This window comes from Pyxicephalus adspersus, chromosome 4 (assembly GCF_032062135.1).
Source record: "Pyxicephalus adspersus chromosome 4, UCB_Pads_2.0, whole genome shotgun sequence".
Classification (NCBI taxonomy): Eukaryota; Metazoa; Chordata; class Amphibia; order Anura; family Pyxicephalidae; genus Pyxicephalus; species Pyxicephalus adspersus.
In genome coordinates, this window is record NC_092861.1 from 63,475,166 (window position 1) to 63,494,195 (window position 19,030).

Below are 19,030 nucleotides of genomic sequence, written 5' to 3' on the forward strand. Positions count from 1 at the left end.
ATACAAAGAAAAACTTACCCGAATGAGGATCCTTCTCTGCAAAAGTGTCTGGCGCGTTATTCAACTGATAGAACACAGTTCACGCGCACATGGTGGGTCAGCAATGGCGCACAACAAACACCTGAGTTTTGGCACACAACAATGTGCATTTAACACCTGAGTTTTTAATAAGGCTATGTACACACATGCTATAACTGTGGTTGCAAAACAAACGATTAACGACTGATCAACGATTATTTTGAACGATCCTATAGTGCACGGTTCTGTACATGCTGTAACCATACAATCGTTCAAATATAATCCACCAATAATGTATACACACTAGAATGTGTACCGCAGAACCATCCACAATCACTGGACGACCGTACACACAATAGATTGCGAACAATCGTCGCCAAATCAGATCCTCCGGGATGGTCGTTTGTTTCCAGCGATATTCCTTGTTCGTCGGCGTCGTTGTGCACTTTTTTGTTAAAGATTATCGGCCGATCAATCGTTTCCAACGACAAATATTGCACGCGTGTTGTCACGTAGCCTAAGACAATTGTGCTGTTTTTTAGCCTTTCAACAATTCATAGAAAGGAAATGCTTAGAAACAATGCTTAGAAACAATCCCAATTTACTTGTTAAGTTGTAGGTCTGTTGGATCACCCAAGGTTACAAGATCCTTGGAGACTGTAAAAGAGATCACAAAAAAGCAAAAAAAAATACTACAACATTTTTAAAACAATTTTATTCAAAATACACGTTTTCTAAAAGTTCACGTTAAAATAGAGACCACACAAACACCACTAAATTTACATGACAAAATAAAAAAATAAATAGGTATACACAAACACATGTAAACCCACATTTCCATATCAAGCCAAAATAGTTCAAAATGGCCCAAGAAATATTGCATTTGAAAAATACTTAGGTCCAAATTGCATGTTGGTTTTCTATCAAGGGTGGAAAATTGGATTAGAAAGTATTTATGCAGAACAAACAAAAAATGTAAAGGTGGTAATTATTACAATGAAACAATATGGCTACAAACACAATAACCTAGCATTACCATTGACTTCTTAATTGCAAATTGGACATTGAAACATTCAAATTTTAAAAAACAAAAGCTGCTATTGTGCTAAATAGTAAGCAAAGTATGAAATGAAGCAACATAGATTAGGATAACACGCCAAACAAGAGCACCCCCCTCCTCCTCTAAGACAAAAAAGACAAAGGAAAATGCAAGGTAGACAACATTATATATGCACATGCGCACAGCTGCTACAAATTCGCCTGTAATTGGGACGTGCGCCCATGAAATTTGGCTTTTTTTTTTTTGGGGACATTCCATAATCATTAATTGATCCCTTAGATTTGTACACCAGTGAACAGCTATCCAATAAAAAAATAAATAAAAACAAAGTAGACGAGGGGTCTTTAATGTTAAGGAAATGTATTAAATGTGTGTGTGTTTGGTGTAACTTTTGAAACTTTTTTTTTTTTTTTTTTTACCAGGTTATCTCAAGAAAGGATGATTCCCATGGCCTCATTCATGTCATGAGCACAGCCGTGGGACTCCTGACAGTGGGATCTCCAGGCACTAGGAGTTAAATGGGGACAAGACTCCCCATTTACCTCTAGTGCTCCGTGATTGGCTGAACAAAGGGGATCCTTGATGAAGCTTGAGCTGTCATCAGGTTTTCCACTGTTCATCATTCTGCACTGGAGGTGTATGGGAACAAGTCTTCCCATTCAAATCTAGTGCTCTGTGATTGGCTGAGCAAAGGGATCCCTGATGATGCTTGAGCTGTCATCAGGGGTTACCCCTGCTCAGCCAATAACAGAGCACTAGAGGTGAATAGAGAGGCTTGTCCTCATTAAACCCCTAGTGTCTGGGGATCCCACACTGTCGGGAGTCCCAAGGCTGTGCTCATGACATGAATACAGCTGTAGGAATCATCATTTCATTGCTGCAAAATGAGGGTGGGAGGAATGTGGTAAATTTAGATAGTTTGCAGTTTACTGTTTTTATTAGCTAGGCTAGTGATGGTCAACTTTTTTGACATGGGGAGAACCAGTTGAAGCACTTGACATGATTTTTAATATATGCACCAAAAATTGTACATATTTTGAATAGAAAGCTGTCAGACTATGTGGACATACAAGAGAAAATAATAGCAACTATGGGAAAACTTTAGGATGTTTAAAGAACTGGATACATGCTACAAGGAGTAATTGATCATTGTGTTAGAAAACAGGGATTTATTCTCTGTTTACACATCATGAACCTTCAAATCTTACATGTTCACATTTTTAGATGACAAAATCTTCACACAAACAGTAACATTTTGATCTTTGTGTCCTTTTCATTATATTTTTGAAATGTTTGTGCTTCTGTGCAGTTATGGTCAGTAAGTAAACCTCAAGTCAAACCAAAACTTGAAAACTATGTTTTTGTTTTTCTTGTGCTTCCGCTTTGTAAACATTTGTAGTCCCTTCCGGTTCCTTACATCCCATATCATTTGAAGATGATAGTTAAAGGGCATTCTGAGTACAAATACCAACAGTTAAAATAGCTGAATACACATGTTACCAATTTCAAATCTGTGCAAAAAAGGAAAGAAAAGACCAGAACCCTGGGACCCAAAGACAAGCATTGGATGATGGGTGGCAGACACAGAATGGCAATAAAAAGGAATAGACACACCCACAACCTAGGGAGGGTGTTATACCAAACCAATGTTATACCAAATTGTGGCGCAAAAGGAGGCTCAAAAAAAGGTTAAGCAAAAGGCAAGTCATCTATGTGCTAGAGTGTTTATGGTTAAGTTAGGCTGAGTTTGGTTCAGGCAGTGACAATCTAAAGGTTCAACAAGCAGCGGTAATCAGTCAGAAGGGGAAATGGTGAGAAACCATTATCAATAAAGAAAATGCACCTTTAGCAGCTACAGTATATTGCACCATTACAGGCAGTGCCTCCATGTTCAGGTGCACTTTTAGTTGATTGTGTGGTCAAATAGGGTGTCAGAAGATACCAGGTCGGGCGGGAATAATGGTGATAAGTTAGGGATCTATTCCTGGGGATGTGCATGCCTCCAACTGGCCACAGTGATGGCACTGCATGCATGTAGAAATACACATCTGCCAGATGGAAAATAATGAGAATAGGCACCTGGGAGCTAACCTACTGTCAGAGTGAAGAGTAATGTTTTATATACTTAATCAGTCTAAGGTATAACTTAACTCCTAAACTGGGAAGAAAAAGGTTTGCTCATGTATACATTTATAGGTGAACTTTTTTTAAAGTGTTTTAGTGCTTACCAAAGTTGCTTGACAATAGGGACCTAGTTCAAGCCTGTCTTTCTGTATCATAAGAAGACATTGCTTAGGGAAGAAATAAAATCAAAGGAGAAAAAAACACACTTTTGTGGTGTTTTTATTGAAGCAGTATAGTAACAGGTACAGTAATACAATATTCTATAATTCTTTGTTGTGCAGTAATTAAGCAAAGTAACTGCAACTCGCTCCACCTAGGACCTGCCTTGATAGGGGAGTTGATTCTGGTGCAGGGATGTGGGATGAGCATCACAGTACAGTGGCTAAACAACAGAGTTGCAATATCAATGGGTGAGCTGGGTAAGTATAAAGGCTGCTGGGTTGGAGAAATAGACTCAAAATGAAAGAAGACATAAGAGGCATGGTGACTTCCATGTATAAGATGACCCCCTAACGTTGCCTTTACAAAATAGAGAAAAATACATAACATGTTGGTTTCCAAAAACAAAACTTGCTTGTTTTTCCCTTTTAAAATACAGATTTCCAAAACTCTCAAAAACCTGCAAGAGCTTGATATTACATTGGAAATTCTTGTGGTAAGTAATGAAGAAAGAATTGCCATATTTTTAGTGTAATGCAGTCTGCTTGGTAATGTCGTACAATGTTTAAGGGATGTATAATTTGAAACTTGTACAGGACCAAATGGTCATTTTAACTTTGGAAACTGGCCAGAAGTTTAATGTGCAAACATTCTTTTAGGGACAGCACAAATCAATTTCAAGGTTCAAATAACTGAAAGTTTCAGCTTTAATTACCCGTTTTATTATTTGTAATTACCCTTTTATCAAAACCACAAGAGAAATCACAGTAAAAGGAGCCGTTATACTTAATTTTTTGATGGCCCGTGTTCTGAAATGTTACCATGATACTGCTAACCAAACATGATACTGCTAGCCAAACTTACTGAACACTCTTACACAAAATTTGAGCTTCTGTCTATTCAATCAGCAGATTGGGAAAATGTAGTTAAAACATTGTGCATAGAAATAAATGTTGGCTCTGCAGTGTGGTAAGAGAATAATAAATCCCAAACATTTTTTTAACAGCATTGAAAATGTAATTTCTCTGGTTTACATTCATTCAGTTGATGGTAATATTTCAGTCTGTTGCTCATATAATGTGCACGGGCAACAAATAAGCCTATTTACTGCTGTTACTGCACATGTACTGCATTTTAGGTTCATGGTTATCATGCTTTGAGTCAATCGCAGTCTAAAGTAGGGATGATGCCTTTCTCGAAGAACAGGCAGTATGTAACCTGCTGTGAATGGCAAGTGGATGGTTTAAATTCTGAGACTAGAATCAGCGATAAATATTTAGGCTACAATTTGCTACTTCATCTAAATCTTCAACAATTTTTCTCCATTTTGTAGTCTATTTATTCCAGATGGTTGTAAAGGTAATGATAGCCACTGAGGTATTTAAACCTAATAAAATAATTAAATGCATTTTGCTGCTTTTTGGCATATATGCCAACCCCTGAAATGATAACTGCCCCCTATATATCCATAGAAGAGGAAGAGGCAACACTTTATGAAAATCGGAGCTCTTCTTCTTTGCACTATATTGACCATGAACTGACAAGCATGCTTCTTTTTAGGTTGATATTGGTAATAAAAAGTAAGATCACTGGCCTGGCCATACACTCTGTCAGAGGTATTTTGGATCAGACCAAATACAAGTACAGATTATTTATTAGGTAAATATATATACTGAGAATATGAATTTAGAAGTTTGCTTTAAGCTCCATTTTAAACACACTGTAGTCACTTTGCACAAGATTGTTTCGGAGGTATGTGTACACAGGCAGCTATTAAAGCGGGGTACCTTTTTGAGTACTAATGTATTTAATTGCACAGATTAACTTTTTTCTTTACCAAATATTTATAAGGGAACTGGAGTGGGTAAAACAGTAAATGGCTTCCGAAGACATACTGAAGTGGGAGACTTTGCTAAAGCCATTGTTCATCAGTGGAAAAAGCTGGTTCCAGAGGTTATTGAAAAGTAAGTATTTTGACTTATACAAGCAAAATGTGTAAAGCATGTGGTCCCTCTTTTTAAGACCACATAAAAAAATTCTAAGATGGCCACTGTATCCACAAAAAAATTGGGTCTGTACATTTTCTTTTCTGAAACTGTGTTTTTAATTTTTGGCCATTAGATTTCTCAGTGTCACCAATGCTTTGTTCGACACAATTGTGTGGGTAGGGTCTTTAGCAGTACAGTATTTTTTTTATTCAAAAAATATGATGGAAGAGCAAAGAGAAAGTTATTCTGGGTTTTGCAGAAATAAAAGGTGTGTGTATATGTATGTATGTATGTATGTGTGTGTGTGTGTGTGTGTGTATATATATATATATATATATATATATATATATATATATATATATACACAGAAAAATACACATTGATTTGTCAAAAATCAAAGGAGCTCCTAAAAAGAGTGGAGACTCTGCCTAATGCACTGAAATCCCATTAAGCAATTTTTGTTGTAAGGCCTGCCTAAGCTTTCTTCTCTGGACTAAACACATCTTCCATGGGTGAAGGATTTTGTCTAGCGTTACACATTAAAAACGCTTGAAGACAATTAATTTTCATTTTTTATTAAGAAAGTACAAATTTAAGAACCTAGATTGGCAACACAATTAGCTACCAAAGGTAGACAATAGTATTTGGACATCGCTGATTATCATAAAGGGCAAAGGTGTACATGAGCATAAAACAAGAAGTAACTAGTCCAGAGTTGGAAGCATACATGACTATTCAGATTCCGGGTTCCACCGGATGAGTCGCAGCCATGTATATTGATGACTCAATCAGTAAATTTTAAATAAATTGGCTTGCTAAGTATTAAAAACTATACAGTAGTCATGTTTACTGTTAAAGGATAGACCTAGGTGTCTATTTATAAAGCAGTGACTCTTGACATTCCCTTAAATATCCCTGGTGGAGAATCACTCCATTACTGCCATTGAAACACAAAGACTATGTGTTTATGTATTTTATGTAAGAAAGTGGTTGTAATATATATTAATTATGTGTTTTTTTTTTTTTTTATTTTTTTTTTTTAAGTGATCAAAAGCCTATACCTAAACAAAAAGAGACTGTAGAAAGCAAACAGTTGATTTCAAAGCTGAAACAAATAAATTCTGCGGTTGAAAAGTTGGAAGACCATGATCACTGGAATGAAAAGTTACCTGAATCTCAAACTGGCAGCCACAAAAATAAATCCAGTAAAACAAAGAATAGCAAAGTGTGTGAAAAGAAACCTGAATCTAAAGAGATGAAACCTAGAAAGGTTTCACAAGGCAAAGAATACGAAGCAGAAAAAGCTTCCTCTCACTCAAAGGGTGAAAAGTCAAAAAGTTTCCAGTTCTCTGAGAAAAAGACTGAAAAATATTCTCATTCATCTAACAATGAAAAGAAAAAGCCTCATACAAAAAATGAAGGGAGCCCTCCTGAGCAAAGCCGACAAAATAAAAAAGATGTAGGTCACAGCAGCTTCCAGCAAAGTCTGGAGAAAACAGTAGATATTCTGTCCGGTGAGGAATTTGAGGCTCCCACCATGTCATTTGAGTCATACCTGAATTATGACCAAGTCTCTACTAAAAGAAAAAAAAAGTCAAACTTTGCAAATGAACCTCCTTCGAAGGTACAGGTATGCAAGCAGTACTGCAATATGAAGCAGTCCAGTTCTGAAGTACAAAAAAGTACAAAAACTAAACAAGAGGAGAAGGATAACGAAGTCAATGTAAGTCCCTGTGTTTCATATACTTTCTGATGCTAACATTTTTTTATAGCACAAATACACACAGTGTAGAGGCGCACAGTGCTATGCGGTAGCATTTTTGTGTTAAGGGAACAATTTGGCTACAGGTACACAACATCTGGAATGAGGCCAATAATCCACTAACTCCTAAATGATATACCCCCCCCCCCCCCCCCCCCACACCAAAAAAAAAATCAGCTTACTGTAATAATTTATATTTTGTAAATCATATTAGCTCAAAAGTATTTTGCAGGGTGTGAAGCCACACAAACATTTTAACTATGGCTTGCCAAAGAGGAAGGGGCAACTTTGTCAGGGGTGGCAAGGAAAGCAGTATGGGTTGGTTTTTAACTGCAGCCAGAACAAGAAGGCAGCTGAACCTTAGACATTTTAGTGCTGCTGGTGGTGGTGTGCGCCTATTATTACTGTGCCTTGAACAAAAGATAGTAGAGTACATTACCCAGACTGGGTCAAGTGATTGAACCCCCTCTTCCTTCCAGTCCCAGACACAGGCCTCACAGGGGTCCCAATCTATAGTCCCTGATACACCTCTTCCTCCTACTTCTTCCAACTTGGAACAAATTGTATGAACACACATTTAAAAAGCCACCGCCCGGTAACCTGGCGGGAACACCTGGGCAAAGCACAGAGCTCTGTGCGTCGACCTCTGCTCCAGAAGCAAGCTCAAGCTGCTAGATCTTCCTTTGCTGCCTTTCCTCCATCTGCCACCAAAGGTCCCTGTGCTGCTGCCAGCAATTTGAGTGGGGGATGTAGCTGAGCATTACAGTTTTCAGGCTCCACCAGCGCTGAGGGGAAGCTCCAACGCAGAGCGGCTGGTGTTTGTCGCATTGCTAGCAGTCAAGACCAGTCATTATTGCCATTCCTCACACCTTCTACAACCATTCAAAATGCATTGCGGGAGCAGGAGAAGATAAGGCTAACTCCGCACGGATTCCAGCGAGGCAAGGTTGTGTGTGACAGCCGGGCCAATCTTCTGGCAGCCCTGCATTTTGGGAAACTCCCACACATACCTTGCCTGGCCCACGTCATGAACCTCCTAGTACAATGCTTCCTTGCAAAGTACCCAGGCCTCCAGCCGCTGTTGCTGAAGGTCAGAAAGTTGTCAGCGCATTTCCGACGGTCGTACACAGCAAGTGCCAGATTGGTAGATTTACAGCAAAACCTCAATCTGCCAGTGCACCGGTTAATTTGTGATGTGGCCACTCGTTGGAATTCCACCTTTTACATGCTGCAGCGGATCACTGAATAACAGAAAGCAGTGGTGAATTACGTGGCAGAGTTTGCTTGTTTGAGAGGCTTACCTACACTACCTTATTTCAACCCTGCGGAGTGGCTGCACATTGAGGACTTGTGCACTGTATTGGCACCTTTGGAAGAGGCGACCAGGATGATCAGCAGGAATCAGGCCTGTGTCAGTGACACCATCTTCATCATATGCCTGCTGGAACAGATGATGGAGAGCTCTGCAAGTTCACTTCCTCACTCTCTATATAACCTAACCTGCATCAGTTTCCTCACCTTGTATCCCCTTGGCACCTATTATTTCCTCCTCCTATTTTCCTCCTATGTCATACAGAACAGGTAGGTTTCTCAAGAGTGTAGGTAGGGCGTGAAACTTTGCTGCAGTTTGATTGGCTACCATTGGCTAGTTCTTAAGGTATGCATCGTGTTCTTCAGTCTTTAGTTAGTGTTTCCAGTAGCTGTACGTAGCAACCTATGCATTACTGTACTGTTTTTTAGAAGTTAGGGTGGGGATGTTTAGTTGGCTCAGGGGGCAGGGGTTTGTCTTGCTTGGGGCACCAAAAGGCTATAAACATTCCTACTTTAGGCAATGTCCAAAAAAATGAAGAATGTGTTTTTTTTAATTGGCCTTTCGTTTTTTTGAAGGCTCACCCTAAATTTGGTAAATTGAACAGTTAGTATACAGATTTGGGGGCTTGTCCGGAAGATTTCCCATAGACCACTGAACAGAGCGAGGAATTGAGAAATCCCTTCTGCAAGAAAAAAGAGTACATTATTTGATTTATAAATACCTGGAAAAGCTCATACAATTGTCTGTGTAAACCAAGGCATCATAATTAGGATAGCAGCTTGGCTCAGAAGTCAGTGCAATCAAGTCACTTGTAACAAGTTATTTTTTACCAGGTGTTCAGAGGTTTTTAAATGTACCTTCCATTTTCCTATATGAATACAAGAATTTGTATGAAGTATTTGAAGATGTATTTTTGACATTGTGTTTGGTATTGTAGACCAAAAAGAAATGTTTTGAAGATTTGCTTAGTATACCACTGCCGAAACTCCTACCAGATTACTCTATGCTACCTTCCCCACCATATTCATCTGAAATTAGAGGTAAGGTTTTTTTTTTTTTTTTTTTTAAGTTTTTAAACTGTAGAAGAATTTTTTAAAGGTTACAGCTCAGCAAAATGATCTATACTGGTCTGTTGGCACAGTCAGAGATACCGGTGTGCCAGTCATAAGGTCATGACCACTTTCCTGCCAGTTTGTGGACTCACTGAACAGAGGGAGGAATTTAGAAACTTGCTCTTTCTCTGCAATCTGAAAGAATGCAAACACCTAGTTCACGAATTATGGTCTTGAGGAATACTAAATATCAGGCAGTGACAATAGCAACTTCTGATGTGTTATCACATTAACGGTAATGTTAATCTTTTGTTCAACATTTTTTCATTAATTAAAATTTTTAATTTATTTCCATTTAATTCAACTAAAATGTAAATAAAAAATGCAGATTCAGAGCCCTAGACCCCCAAAGAAAGTATAATTCCTTATAAAACATAGTCACGTGTCATTCTCTGGACAGGCCTACCATTTATGTTTTTATCAATGCATTAAAAACCAGAAGATATAGCAGGATGATTCTTGCACAGAGGTCCCTAAAAAGATGACTACTTACCTGTTATAACTAAAACGTTTTGTGTAAATCAATGCTTTACACAGGGATTATGGCTGTTTCAATACATAACCGCTAGTATGTATTCTAATATACACTCACTAGACAACAGTTAAACCTGTTCAACTGTTTAACGCAAATTTTAATCAGCCAATCCCATGGCAGCAACTCATTGCATCTTTTCATGTAAATGTTGACCAACCTGCAGAAGTTCAGGCTGTGTATCAAAGTGGGGAAGAAAGGTTATCTAAGTTATTTTTGAATGTGGCAAGATTGTTAGTGCCAGGTGACCTGGTCGGAATTTCAGAAACTTTTGATCTACTGGGATTTTCACCACAAACATATCTAGCGTTTATGAAGAATAGGAAAAATAAAGGCAAAAAAATCAATGAGCAGCAGTTCTCGGAGTGAAAATCTCTTCTTGATGTCAATAGGCAAATGGCCAGACTGGTTCAAGCTGATAGAAAGGCAAGAGTAACTCAAACGTTCAAGTCATGCAGGAGAGCATCTCTGAACACATAACATGTTCAACCTTGAAACAGGTCTACAGCAGCCGGAAACCTCACCGGGTGCTACTTCGGACAGCTGAACAGGCACCTAAGACTACAGTTTGCATGGCCTTTTCCAAAAATTGAAAAGAAAAAAAATGGGGGAAAATGTTGCCTGGTTATGAGTCTTGATTCTTGCTACAACAGTTGGTAGGGTCAGAGAAGTCTGCATCAACTTTAGGATTCAGTTTGAAGAGGGATTTGCATCACTGATGTGACACCTACAAATCTGCAGCAACTGTGTGATTCAACTATATCAATATGGACCAAAATCCCTGTGTAATTCTTCTAGCACCTTGAAAAATATATGCCACATTGATCTGAAAGCAAACGGGTTTAACCTGGTATTGGCAAGGCGCATCTAATCATCAAGTGTCTGATAAGTGTATATAACAGTTAGTAATTTGTAAATGTTACTGCAGACAAGTTCTGCATTTTTTTTCTTTTGGCTTCTCCTTTCTAATCTCAAATGTTTTCTTTCTGTTTTAGATGCAGGGAATAACCCAGAGCCGGAAATAAGCCCTGAAACAAGTGGTTTTACTGGAAAACGTTTGAATTCTAAAATGTTGGTGTATTCTGGTTCTAAGACTATTTATCTTCCTAAGATGCTTACGCTATACCAGCAATGTATACGTGTGCTTCAGAACAACATTGATTGTAAGTGTGACTAAATTATGATGCTGTCAGATTCTGCTTATTTCTTTTAGATTATGCTTATGATTCTGTCAGAAGTTAGAGGAACTCTCTAAAGTTGGTGGAAATTCCCTTTAGACAGTTGTCTGTACTCCACTGAAAGTTTAACCTTGGTGATGACGGCAAAATTATAATTTTTTTTTATCACTTTCTATCCGACACCGATACTGTTTAGCATAAGTGTGCCTAAACCTTGTCTGCATTTGGCCTAATCCACATGAAAGTCAGAACAGCTTGTTTATTTGCTGTAAAAAACCTATACATAAACCTTTAAACCAAAATGTAATAATATAATTAATTGAACTCTAACTTCTAACGTCCCCATCCCCCGCACCCATTTTAATTAAATTAACAAACACCGACATATTTGCTGTCCAGCTTGGTTGGACTTGGGTAGCTTTACAGCTACAGTGTAGGAGTGAGTGTAGCCACCCAGACACATGCGTTAGTCAAAGATTACTATATGAAAAACACTAATGTAGCCATTTCAGGTAAGGTGCAAAATATTTGAGTAGATCTGCTTTAAATGGGAACTTTACTCTGAGTAGTGTTCTTAAGCGTGTGTGTGGTAGGGGGTGTTGGGATTTGAGAATTCTTTTCCAGCTTCCCTTTTCTTTCAGTTATGCTGACAAGAGTGAGATGGGTCAAGGTCAATATGCATTTATTAGTTTTAATCCTCTTTTACACCCTATTGCTATATACTGTACGTGTGTATGTATATTCATGTGAATAAGTACACCCTATGAAAGGTATGCTTGGTTTCATCAATATATTTTAATAGGCAAAAATGGGATCTTCATTCAAATAGTGCCTGCAGATAAAGGTGATTTGCTTGACCATAACATATACACCTAAAACTGACTGACACAAATGCACATTTGTCACACGGGAAAAGTAGCACCGCTTTATACCCATGAAAGAAGTATTTGCAGCTCAAGACTAAATGTCCATGAATCTCCTTATGGAGTAAGCAGGTGAAACCCGTCTTATTTTAAGTTCAGACATCGAGGGTTTGGTGTTCTCTTTGCTATTGATATGTGTTGTGTCATCATGCCAAGGGTTTTAAATAAATGCTCCAATACGATTATTGTAATTTAGCTTGTATAGAAAGTGTGGCTGGAAAAAGGCTTTGCTGTCCAAAAAAAACAAAACAAAACATTGGAACAAGAGACAAGAGTACAGTTTTTTGATTCTTATAAAGGCAAAGACCAGGCCTTCTGGAATATTCTGCTGTGGATTTATAAATCAAAGATAGAGTTGTTTGGTTTGTGGCAAATGTGTACTTTTTGTAACCAATGTCTTACCTATTCTTCTATGACCAAATACAGGAAAGTCTTTATACAAACTGTGAAGCATAGTGGGAATGGTATATTTTGGGAATATTTTCCCTTGTCAGGGCCTGGGTAGCATGCAGTCATCAAGTCAATTATGGGTTCTGTATCGCATCAAAAATGTTTAAATAGAATTTAAGGCCATCTCTCTGAAAGTTGAACCTGAAACATAAATTGACATTCAACATAATGACTAGACCTAGACTAGCCAATTCATCAAGGATTGACTCAGAATCAAGAAATGAAACATCACAGACTGCCCAAATCAAAGCCCTGATTTAAATGTTATAGAAATGTTGTGGAGTGATTTGAAATGGGCATTTCAAGCAAAGAAACCCACAAACATCTTGCAAGGAATTTTGCATAAATCAGTAGTTAAATGTAATATGGCCATTTGTGGTAAAGAAGGCAATACTCGTTTCTATGGCCAGGGGTGTAATGATTAAAAATACAGTTTTTTATTTTGTACTGTATCACCTTTACTTCTTCATATATACATTGCTTACAGATTGTTTGTCTAAGAAAACACTCTGGGGGTGGAAGGAATCAACCTTTGAGGAATGGTTTTACATAACATTTTTTGCCCATAGATTGACTAACTTTTTTTTTCTGTTTTTGTAGCAATCCAAGAAGTTGGTGGTGTACCATTTGAAATTCTTGAGCCTGTTCTTGAGCGCTGTACTCCTGAGCAGCTTAATCGCATTGAAGAATGTAATCCAGTATGTCATTTTTTCAGATGTCTTTAAAGTGTATCTAAAACTTTTATTTTTTTCCATTTGTAATGGAGTAGAAATTTGCCATTTCAGGAAGTTTAGAAGTCCTAAGATTTCTCTTTACTTCTGATCTGTATACACAGTAGGAGATGTAAGGAAATGTTTCCAAAATAAGAGGGGATTCCCTCCCTGGTCAACAGTTCTCAGTGGAACAAATGATCCCACTTGAAGATGTTCCATGTATTTCCTTTCTAGTCATCAATGTTATGGCTTACTTTCAGTCTTGGTGACAATAGTCATGAGGACACATAGAGAAGGTACTTTCAAGACTGTAATAAAATCATAATAGAGATTTTACCCTATCAATAGGGATTCTATCCTTTCACTATTGTAACTAAATTTTTATAAAATTGCTTTACTATGCTCTTTGTGTAAAGCAGTATGTTTGTGAATCGTTACCCATGTGATATGGAGTAGTTGTTGATCAGGACAAGTTGCATGATTAGGGACCCGTCTGGCTCTGATACAGAGCAATATAGAAACATTTTCCCTATTCATATGTTGCACCTGTACTCTTTGACATCCACTAATACACTTTAAACTAGCTCCACTCTGATGATGTCGGCTTCAAAAAATGTTTATTTTTCTCAGATAGTTCATGGGCAGAGGTCTAGTGTTGGACTTCCTCTCTATTGTGACATGTTATATATTGTGACATAGTCTATAGCATAACATGTTTATTTTTTTTTTTTATCCAAGCTTGTAGAAACTTTAAAGTAAGACCCTTTTTTTGTACTGAAGGACTTTATGGAAGAATCTGACCACCTGTGGAAGAAACACTGTGAAAGAGACTTTAAAGGTCACCAACTCTTAGAATGGGAGTCTTGGCGAGAGATGTACTTAAGGCTCTTTAGTGCTAGAGAGGAAAAGTTAAAAATGATAACTCAAAATATCAGTTCAACATATTCTGGAAAACCTAAAGGTTTGTATCCTAGTAATTTAAGTGGACAAAAAATTTTGCCTGCATGAATCTGGCAGAAATAAATTGTAATGCAGATTACAAGGTGTTCCCACACACAAATTCAAAACCTTTTCAGTCATAAACACCCACACCTGGTGTCAGAAACAAAAAAACAAGCGCTTTTTGAATTTTACAATAGTATTTTTATATTGCTTTTAATCAGAATTTATCTAAAATGTTTCTCCATTGATTGGACATTGTACAATAATCGCTATGCCAATTTCGTTGATCATAACCTTCCATGAATAATTAGTCAACTGTGACAAGTAAACAGCTGAAGTCTATTACTCCTGGATTTTAATAGTTGAGAAACAGGTGTGTGTGTGTATGTTTTTCATACACAGACAAATATAGAAATGTTCTTACGAGGTTCCATTAGGGAAAAAAACGCATTATCCACGGTTGTTATGTGAACTAAATGGCTTGCTTTCTTTTCTTGATACTATCAAGGTCTGAATAATATACTTTGTGCTCCACTCATTCAATAATCTCACTGCAAGAATATTTTTTTTCTTTAACTTGATCTTATTTCTTTAATATTTTGGGGTTTGCATCATAATTTTTAATACAAATTCAAATAGGTTCAATAAACCTCTGTAGTTCACACTAAATTTCTTAAGACTGTAGCACTATCCACTAACCAATAATAACACTGGGGAACACATTTTTTGTTTAGTTAGATCTTACACTTGTTATTTTACTAATTTTTAGGTGGTAAATCTAGAAATGACCCCAGTTTTTTGCTATCACATCCAGTTTTTAAGATACAGGGTACCCTCTATTTTTGTTGAAAAACATACAAATTTTACATACAATCGAAAAAATAATGAAATAATAACTTGAATGTACTGTTTATTTAAATTTCTTTTGTTCTCACAAAGGATTTATTGTTACTCTAGGACATTTTTTTTTTACAGTATAACATTTGAAAATTAATCGGGTAATTGGTTAAGGTAGAAATTTACGCCTATAGCTTTTCCTGGAGTGTTCAGTGTTAGGACAATCCCACCGGATGCTCCAACAATAGTCAGCCATCATATGTACATCCCATCTACCCTGATACCATCCTATGACCTTCAAATCTGGTTGAATTGTTCACCTTGCTCATCACTGACTGCACCAAGGTTTTCCAGGAAGTTAGAAAGAAGAGTATGCAGAAAATGCACCTTGATGCTCATATTGCAACCAAGCATTTTGTAGCCCTCCAAGAGTTTCTGGACAGTTTCTGTGTAATTATATGCTTGTGAGTTTCCACGAAAGTCCTTGACAATGGCTTTGAATAATAACCAAGCATTCTTTTTGTCTTCTGACATTGTCCTGATGAAATGTTCATCTTTGATGAGCTCCCGAATCTGTGGACCATCAAACACACCGGCCTTTATTTTTTCAAATGATGGGCTAGGAAATGCCAAAATTAGGTACTTGAAACTATCTCCTTCAGTTGGCACATGAACTGCTTCATCAGACTCGGTTTCATGTGCAGGGGCGGGAATATAATATTCATTCTATCAACAAGTGTCTCATGTAGAATGTGTGGATTAACTGGTTTTAGGGCAGATCTTGGAGGCCAATTCCTTTCCACCCAATGCCTCTCACAAGCTCTGCTGTCCCAAATGCACAGATAACAGGGATACTTGGTGTATCCGTGTCACTGACCAAGAAGGAAGCATACCATTTTAAGGTCAACACAGATGACTCAATTGAGTTGGTGATTTTGCAACAACTCAATGACTCTTTAGGTCTGCATATTCTTCACAAGAGAAACTGAATGGCCAATTGGGGCTGACCCAAATATGAAGGAGGACACCGTTTAAGCTCCGCTTTGAGCTATCGATGAATAGTTGCCATTCAGTTGAGTTATAGATTGGAATTCACAATTCCTGCATTAAACCAGGTATGTTATGGCAATACACAAAGCCACTGTCAGTTCTAAAGTACTGCAGAAATGCAGTACTTCGAACCAGAGAAATTCTGCAATTTCTCTGGTTCGAAAGTGCGATACTTTTTTTCCTTTTTCATGTAAGTTTTTCTCATGCAGTCTTGATGCTGGGAGTTCTGAAGCCTTCTTTGATAGTGCCAAATCACTCAACTCATGCTGATCAAATCCCTTACGAACAGAGTCCTCTTAAATTTCAAACTCATCATCATTGTTGTCACCTAGTTCATCACCATAAACAGGTTCTTCAAGAGGGGGTAGTGTAACGAAAACCGGCATACAAAGGTAACAATCACTGAAATGATCTCCTGGCTCTCCCCAAACTATAGGTATACCAAATGGCATCTTATCACGTGTTCCCTTTGTCCACATCCGTAAACCCTTGACAAACTGTTTGCACACCTTATGAGCCTAATGTGCTGATGTTCGCCCTTTGACTGGTATTAGTGAAACTGCCACAGATATAACAAAATGAATCAGGAGTGTTTAGGCACTCACGACGAGAAACAGCAGAGGCAGAAATGATCTGAAAGAAAGGAAATACATATGTAAGTAGAAAAATAAATTTTGCTTATATACTATGTAGAGCAGCGCACAACCTCTGACCACACTGTCTTGCGAGTAAATATTAGCCTATACAAATCCACACTACAGTTTCCACACTCGCATTATAAGCGGTGGAGAAAAAACAGACGTGATAGAAGAAAACTAACTGCACTTTTAGAAACCGCATACCTATTTTAGTGTATATAAGCTTAAAAATTGAAGTCAACAAAAAATTTGTTTAAAATTGTCCCCTAGTGTAATCATTTTTGTTGAGACCAACCACAAATAATTGCTGTATTTTAATCATACATTTTTTTAGAAAAAGAAAAGTGATAAATTGTTTTTTTTTTTGAACACTGTGGCCCCCTCTGCATGAAAGTAGTATTTTACATGAAATCATTCCTTAATGAGCCTGAAAGTCATAAGTCATGTTCAAATTGGTTGTGTCACAATATCCAGTAACTGCTGATATATTTTCTTGTGTGGAGTAGCTGGTGTTGTGTATATACTTCCTCCTCTGGTTCTGCAGGTAGTATGTGTTATGGGGTGTGTTTTTCTCTTTTATTCTGTGCAGAGAAAAAAGGTAATGTACATCACTCTGATGGTGTCATTGCTACAAACACTAGTTATGCAGCAGCATTTATTTTAAATTTAAACCTTTTGTGCCTGGTGTTCAGATTTAAGCAGTCATGTCAACTTGTTACAGCGGGGCTGTGCTGTCAAAGTTTAACTTCAGACCAGTTATGGTTATAATGGGAGAGGTGGAATAAAAAAAGTAATGCTTATTTTGTGTGTGTGTGTACAGTATGTGTATATAAACACATATTGTGGTTATTGTACATATAATGAAAATAAACTAATTTATATATTTTATTGGTTTCTTTTAAGGTCGACAAGTAAAACTAGCTTACATTCACAGTGCAGCCAAACCCCCCAGAAATATTCGTCGCCAGCAGGAGATAAATGGAACAGCCGGGCCTATTGTGCAGCCTCATCCTATAGAAAAACTCAAGTATGTTTGAACCCATAACCATATTTTTTAAAAATGTATTTACAGGTATAAAGACTTAAAGCGCTATGCCTGTGTTCTTATGAGAAAAGAGTGTGTTCTGGTGCAGCTGGAGACAGATGCGATGGGTACACAGTGGAAAACTCATAGTTTTCAACTTTTAGCACTAGGAGTAAAGCTTTTAACTCTGCAGAAGTACAGTTTCCTATTACTTCTCATTGTGTAGTCTAGGATTGTGTTTGTGTTACGGCAGCCATTGGTCTTTCCTCTGTATACTGCCTCCAGCACACATGCATCACTCAGCATTAATACCAGCAGGGGGATGACACTAGTAATTACACAGAGCTTTCCAGTCGGTTTTATACCAACAGAGTAGAAACAATAATGCATCAGTTACCATTCTGCAGTTTTTATGCATTACCTTCGAGTGACCATCTTCCACCGAAGAAGCATTAAACTGTTAGTTAACAGTCCTCATTGTGCGCCAATGCATGTGATAAGTGATCAGCCTCAAAAACCTGTGCATCAGCTCCTCAGGAATCCATGTGTATGCATTAACACTTCAGAGAACTGTCCCCAATATAAATAAAACATTAAATTCTTAGAACCCTTTCCCAGCTTGGGCTTTAACCCCGTATTTGTGCATATTTGGTAAACCTATTGATGCCCATGCCTCAGACTATATGCATAATCTTGTCTGTTTTTAGACCCCCAAGCATGTATGTTAACCTCCAATGTAAATTCACAAGCCACAGTATTAAGTACACCAAGTTACTGCTTGTAAAAACAAATATTTAATCAGCCAATCATAATGGCAGCAACTGAATGCATTTAGGCATGTAGACATTGTCAAAACGACATGCCAGAATTTCAAACCAAGCTTTAGTGTAAGTCTTAAGTATTACAGAAACTGGTGCTGTTCTTTGATTTTTTTTTTTTTTTTTTATGCACAACCTACTCCAGGGATAACAGAGAATGGTCCAAAAAATAGAGAATATCCAAAGAGTGGCAGTTCTCTAGGGGCAACATGCTTTTTTTAAGCTCGTAGAATATTGGCCAGACTGGTTGGAAGCCCAGTCATCTCTAGCATTTACAACAAATCGTTTGAAAATGTTAAACTAACTAGTAAGAGGCAGTTTTCTGAGTGAAAATACCTTTTTGATGTTGGAGGTGATTTACCAGGCCACTTCAAGTTGATAGACAACAAT

General features: G+C 37.6%; 1 protein-coding gene across 1 annotated transcript in view; it reads left to right on the forward strand.

Annotated features, from left to right (window-relative positions):
* LOC140329786 (elongin-A-like) overlaps positions 1 to 19,030 on the forward strand; it is a 42,895-nt gene that overhangs the window by 13,738 nt on the left and 10,127 nt on the right. The window contains exons 2-9 of the mRNA XM_072410178.1: positions 3,801 to 3,857; positions 5,213 to 5,325; positions 6,394 to 7,072; positions 9,361 to 9,463; positions 11,063 to 11,230; positions 13,219 to 13,316; positions 14,112 to 14,292; positions 17,702 to 17,825. Coding sequence (XP_072266279.1) covers positions 3,801 to 3,857; positions 5,213 to 5,325; positions 6,394 to 7,072; positions 9,361 to 9,463; positions 11,063 to 11,230; positions 13,219 to 13,316; positions 14,112 to 14,292; positions 17,702 to 17,825 — 1,523 coding nt within the window. The remainder of the gene's footprint in view (positions 1 to 3,800; positions 3,858 to 5,212; positions 5,326 to 6,393; positions 7,073 to 9,360; positions 9,464 to 11,062; positions 11,231 to 13,218; positions 13,317 to 14,111; positions 14,293 to 17,701; positions 17,826 to 19,030) is intronic.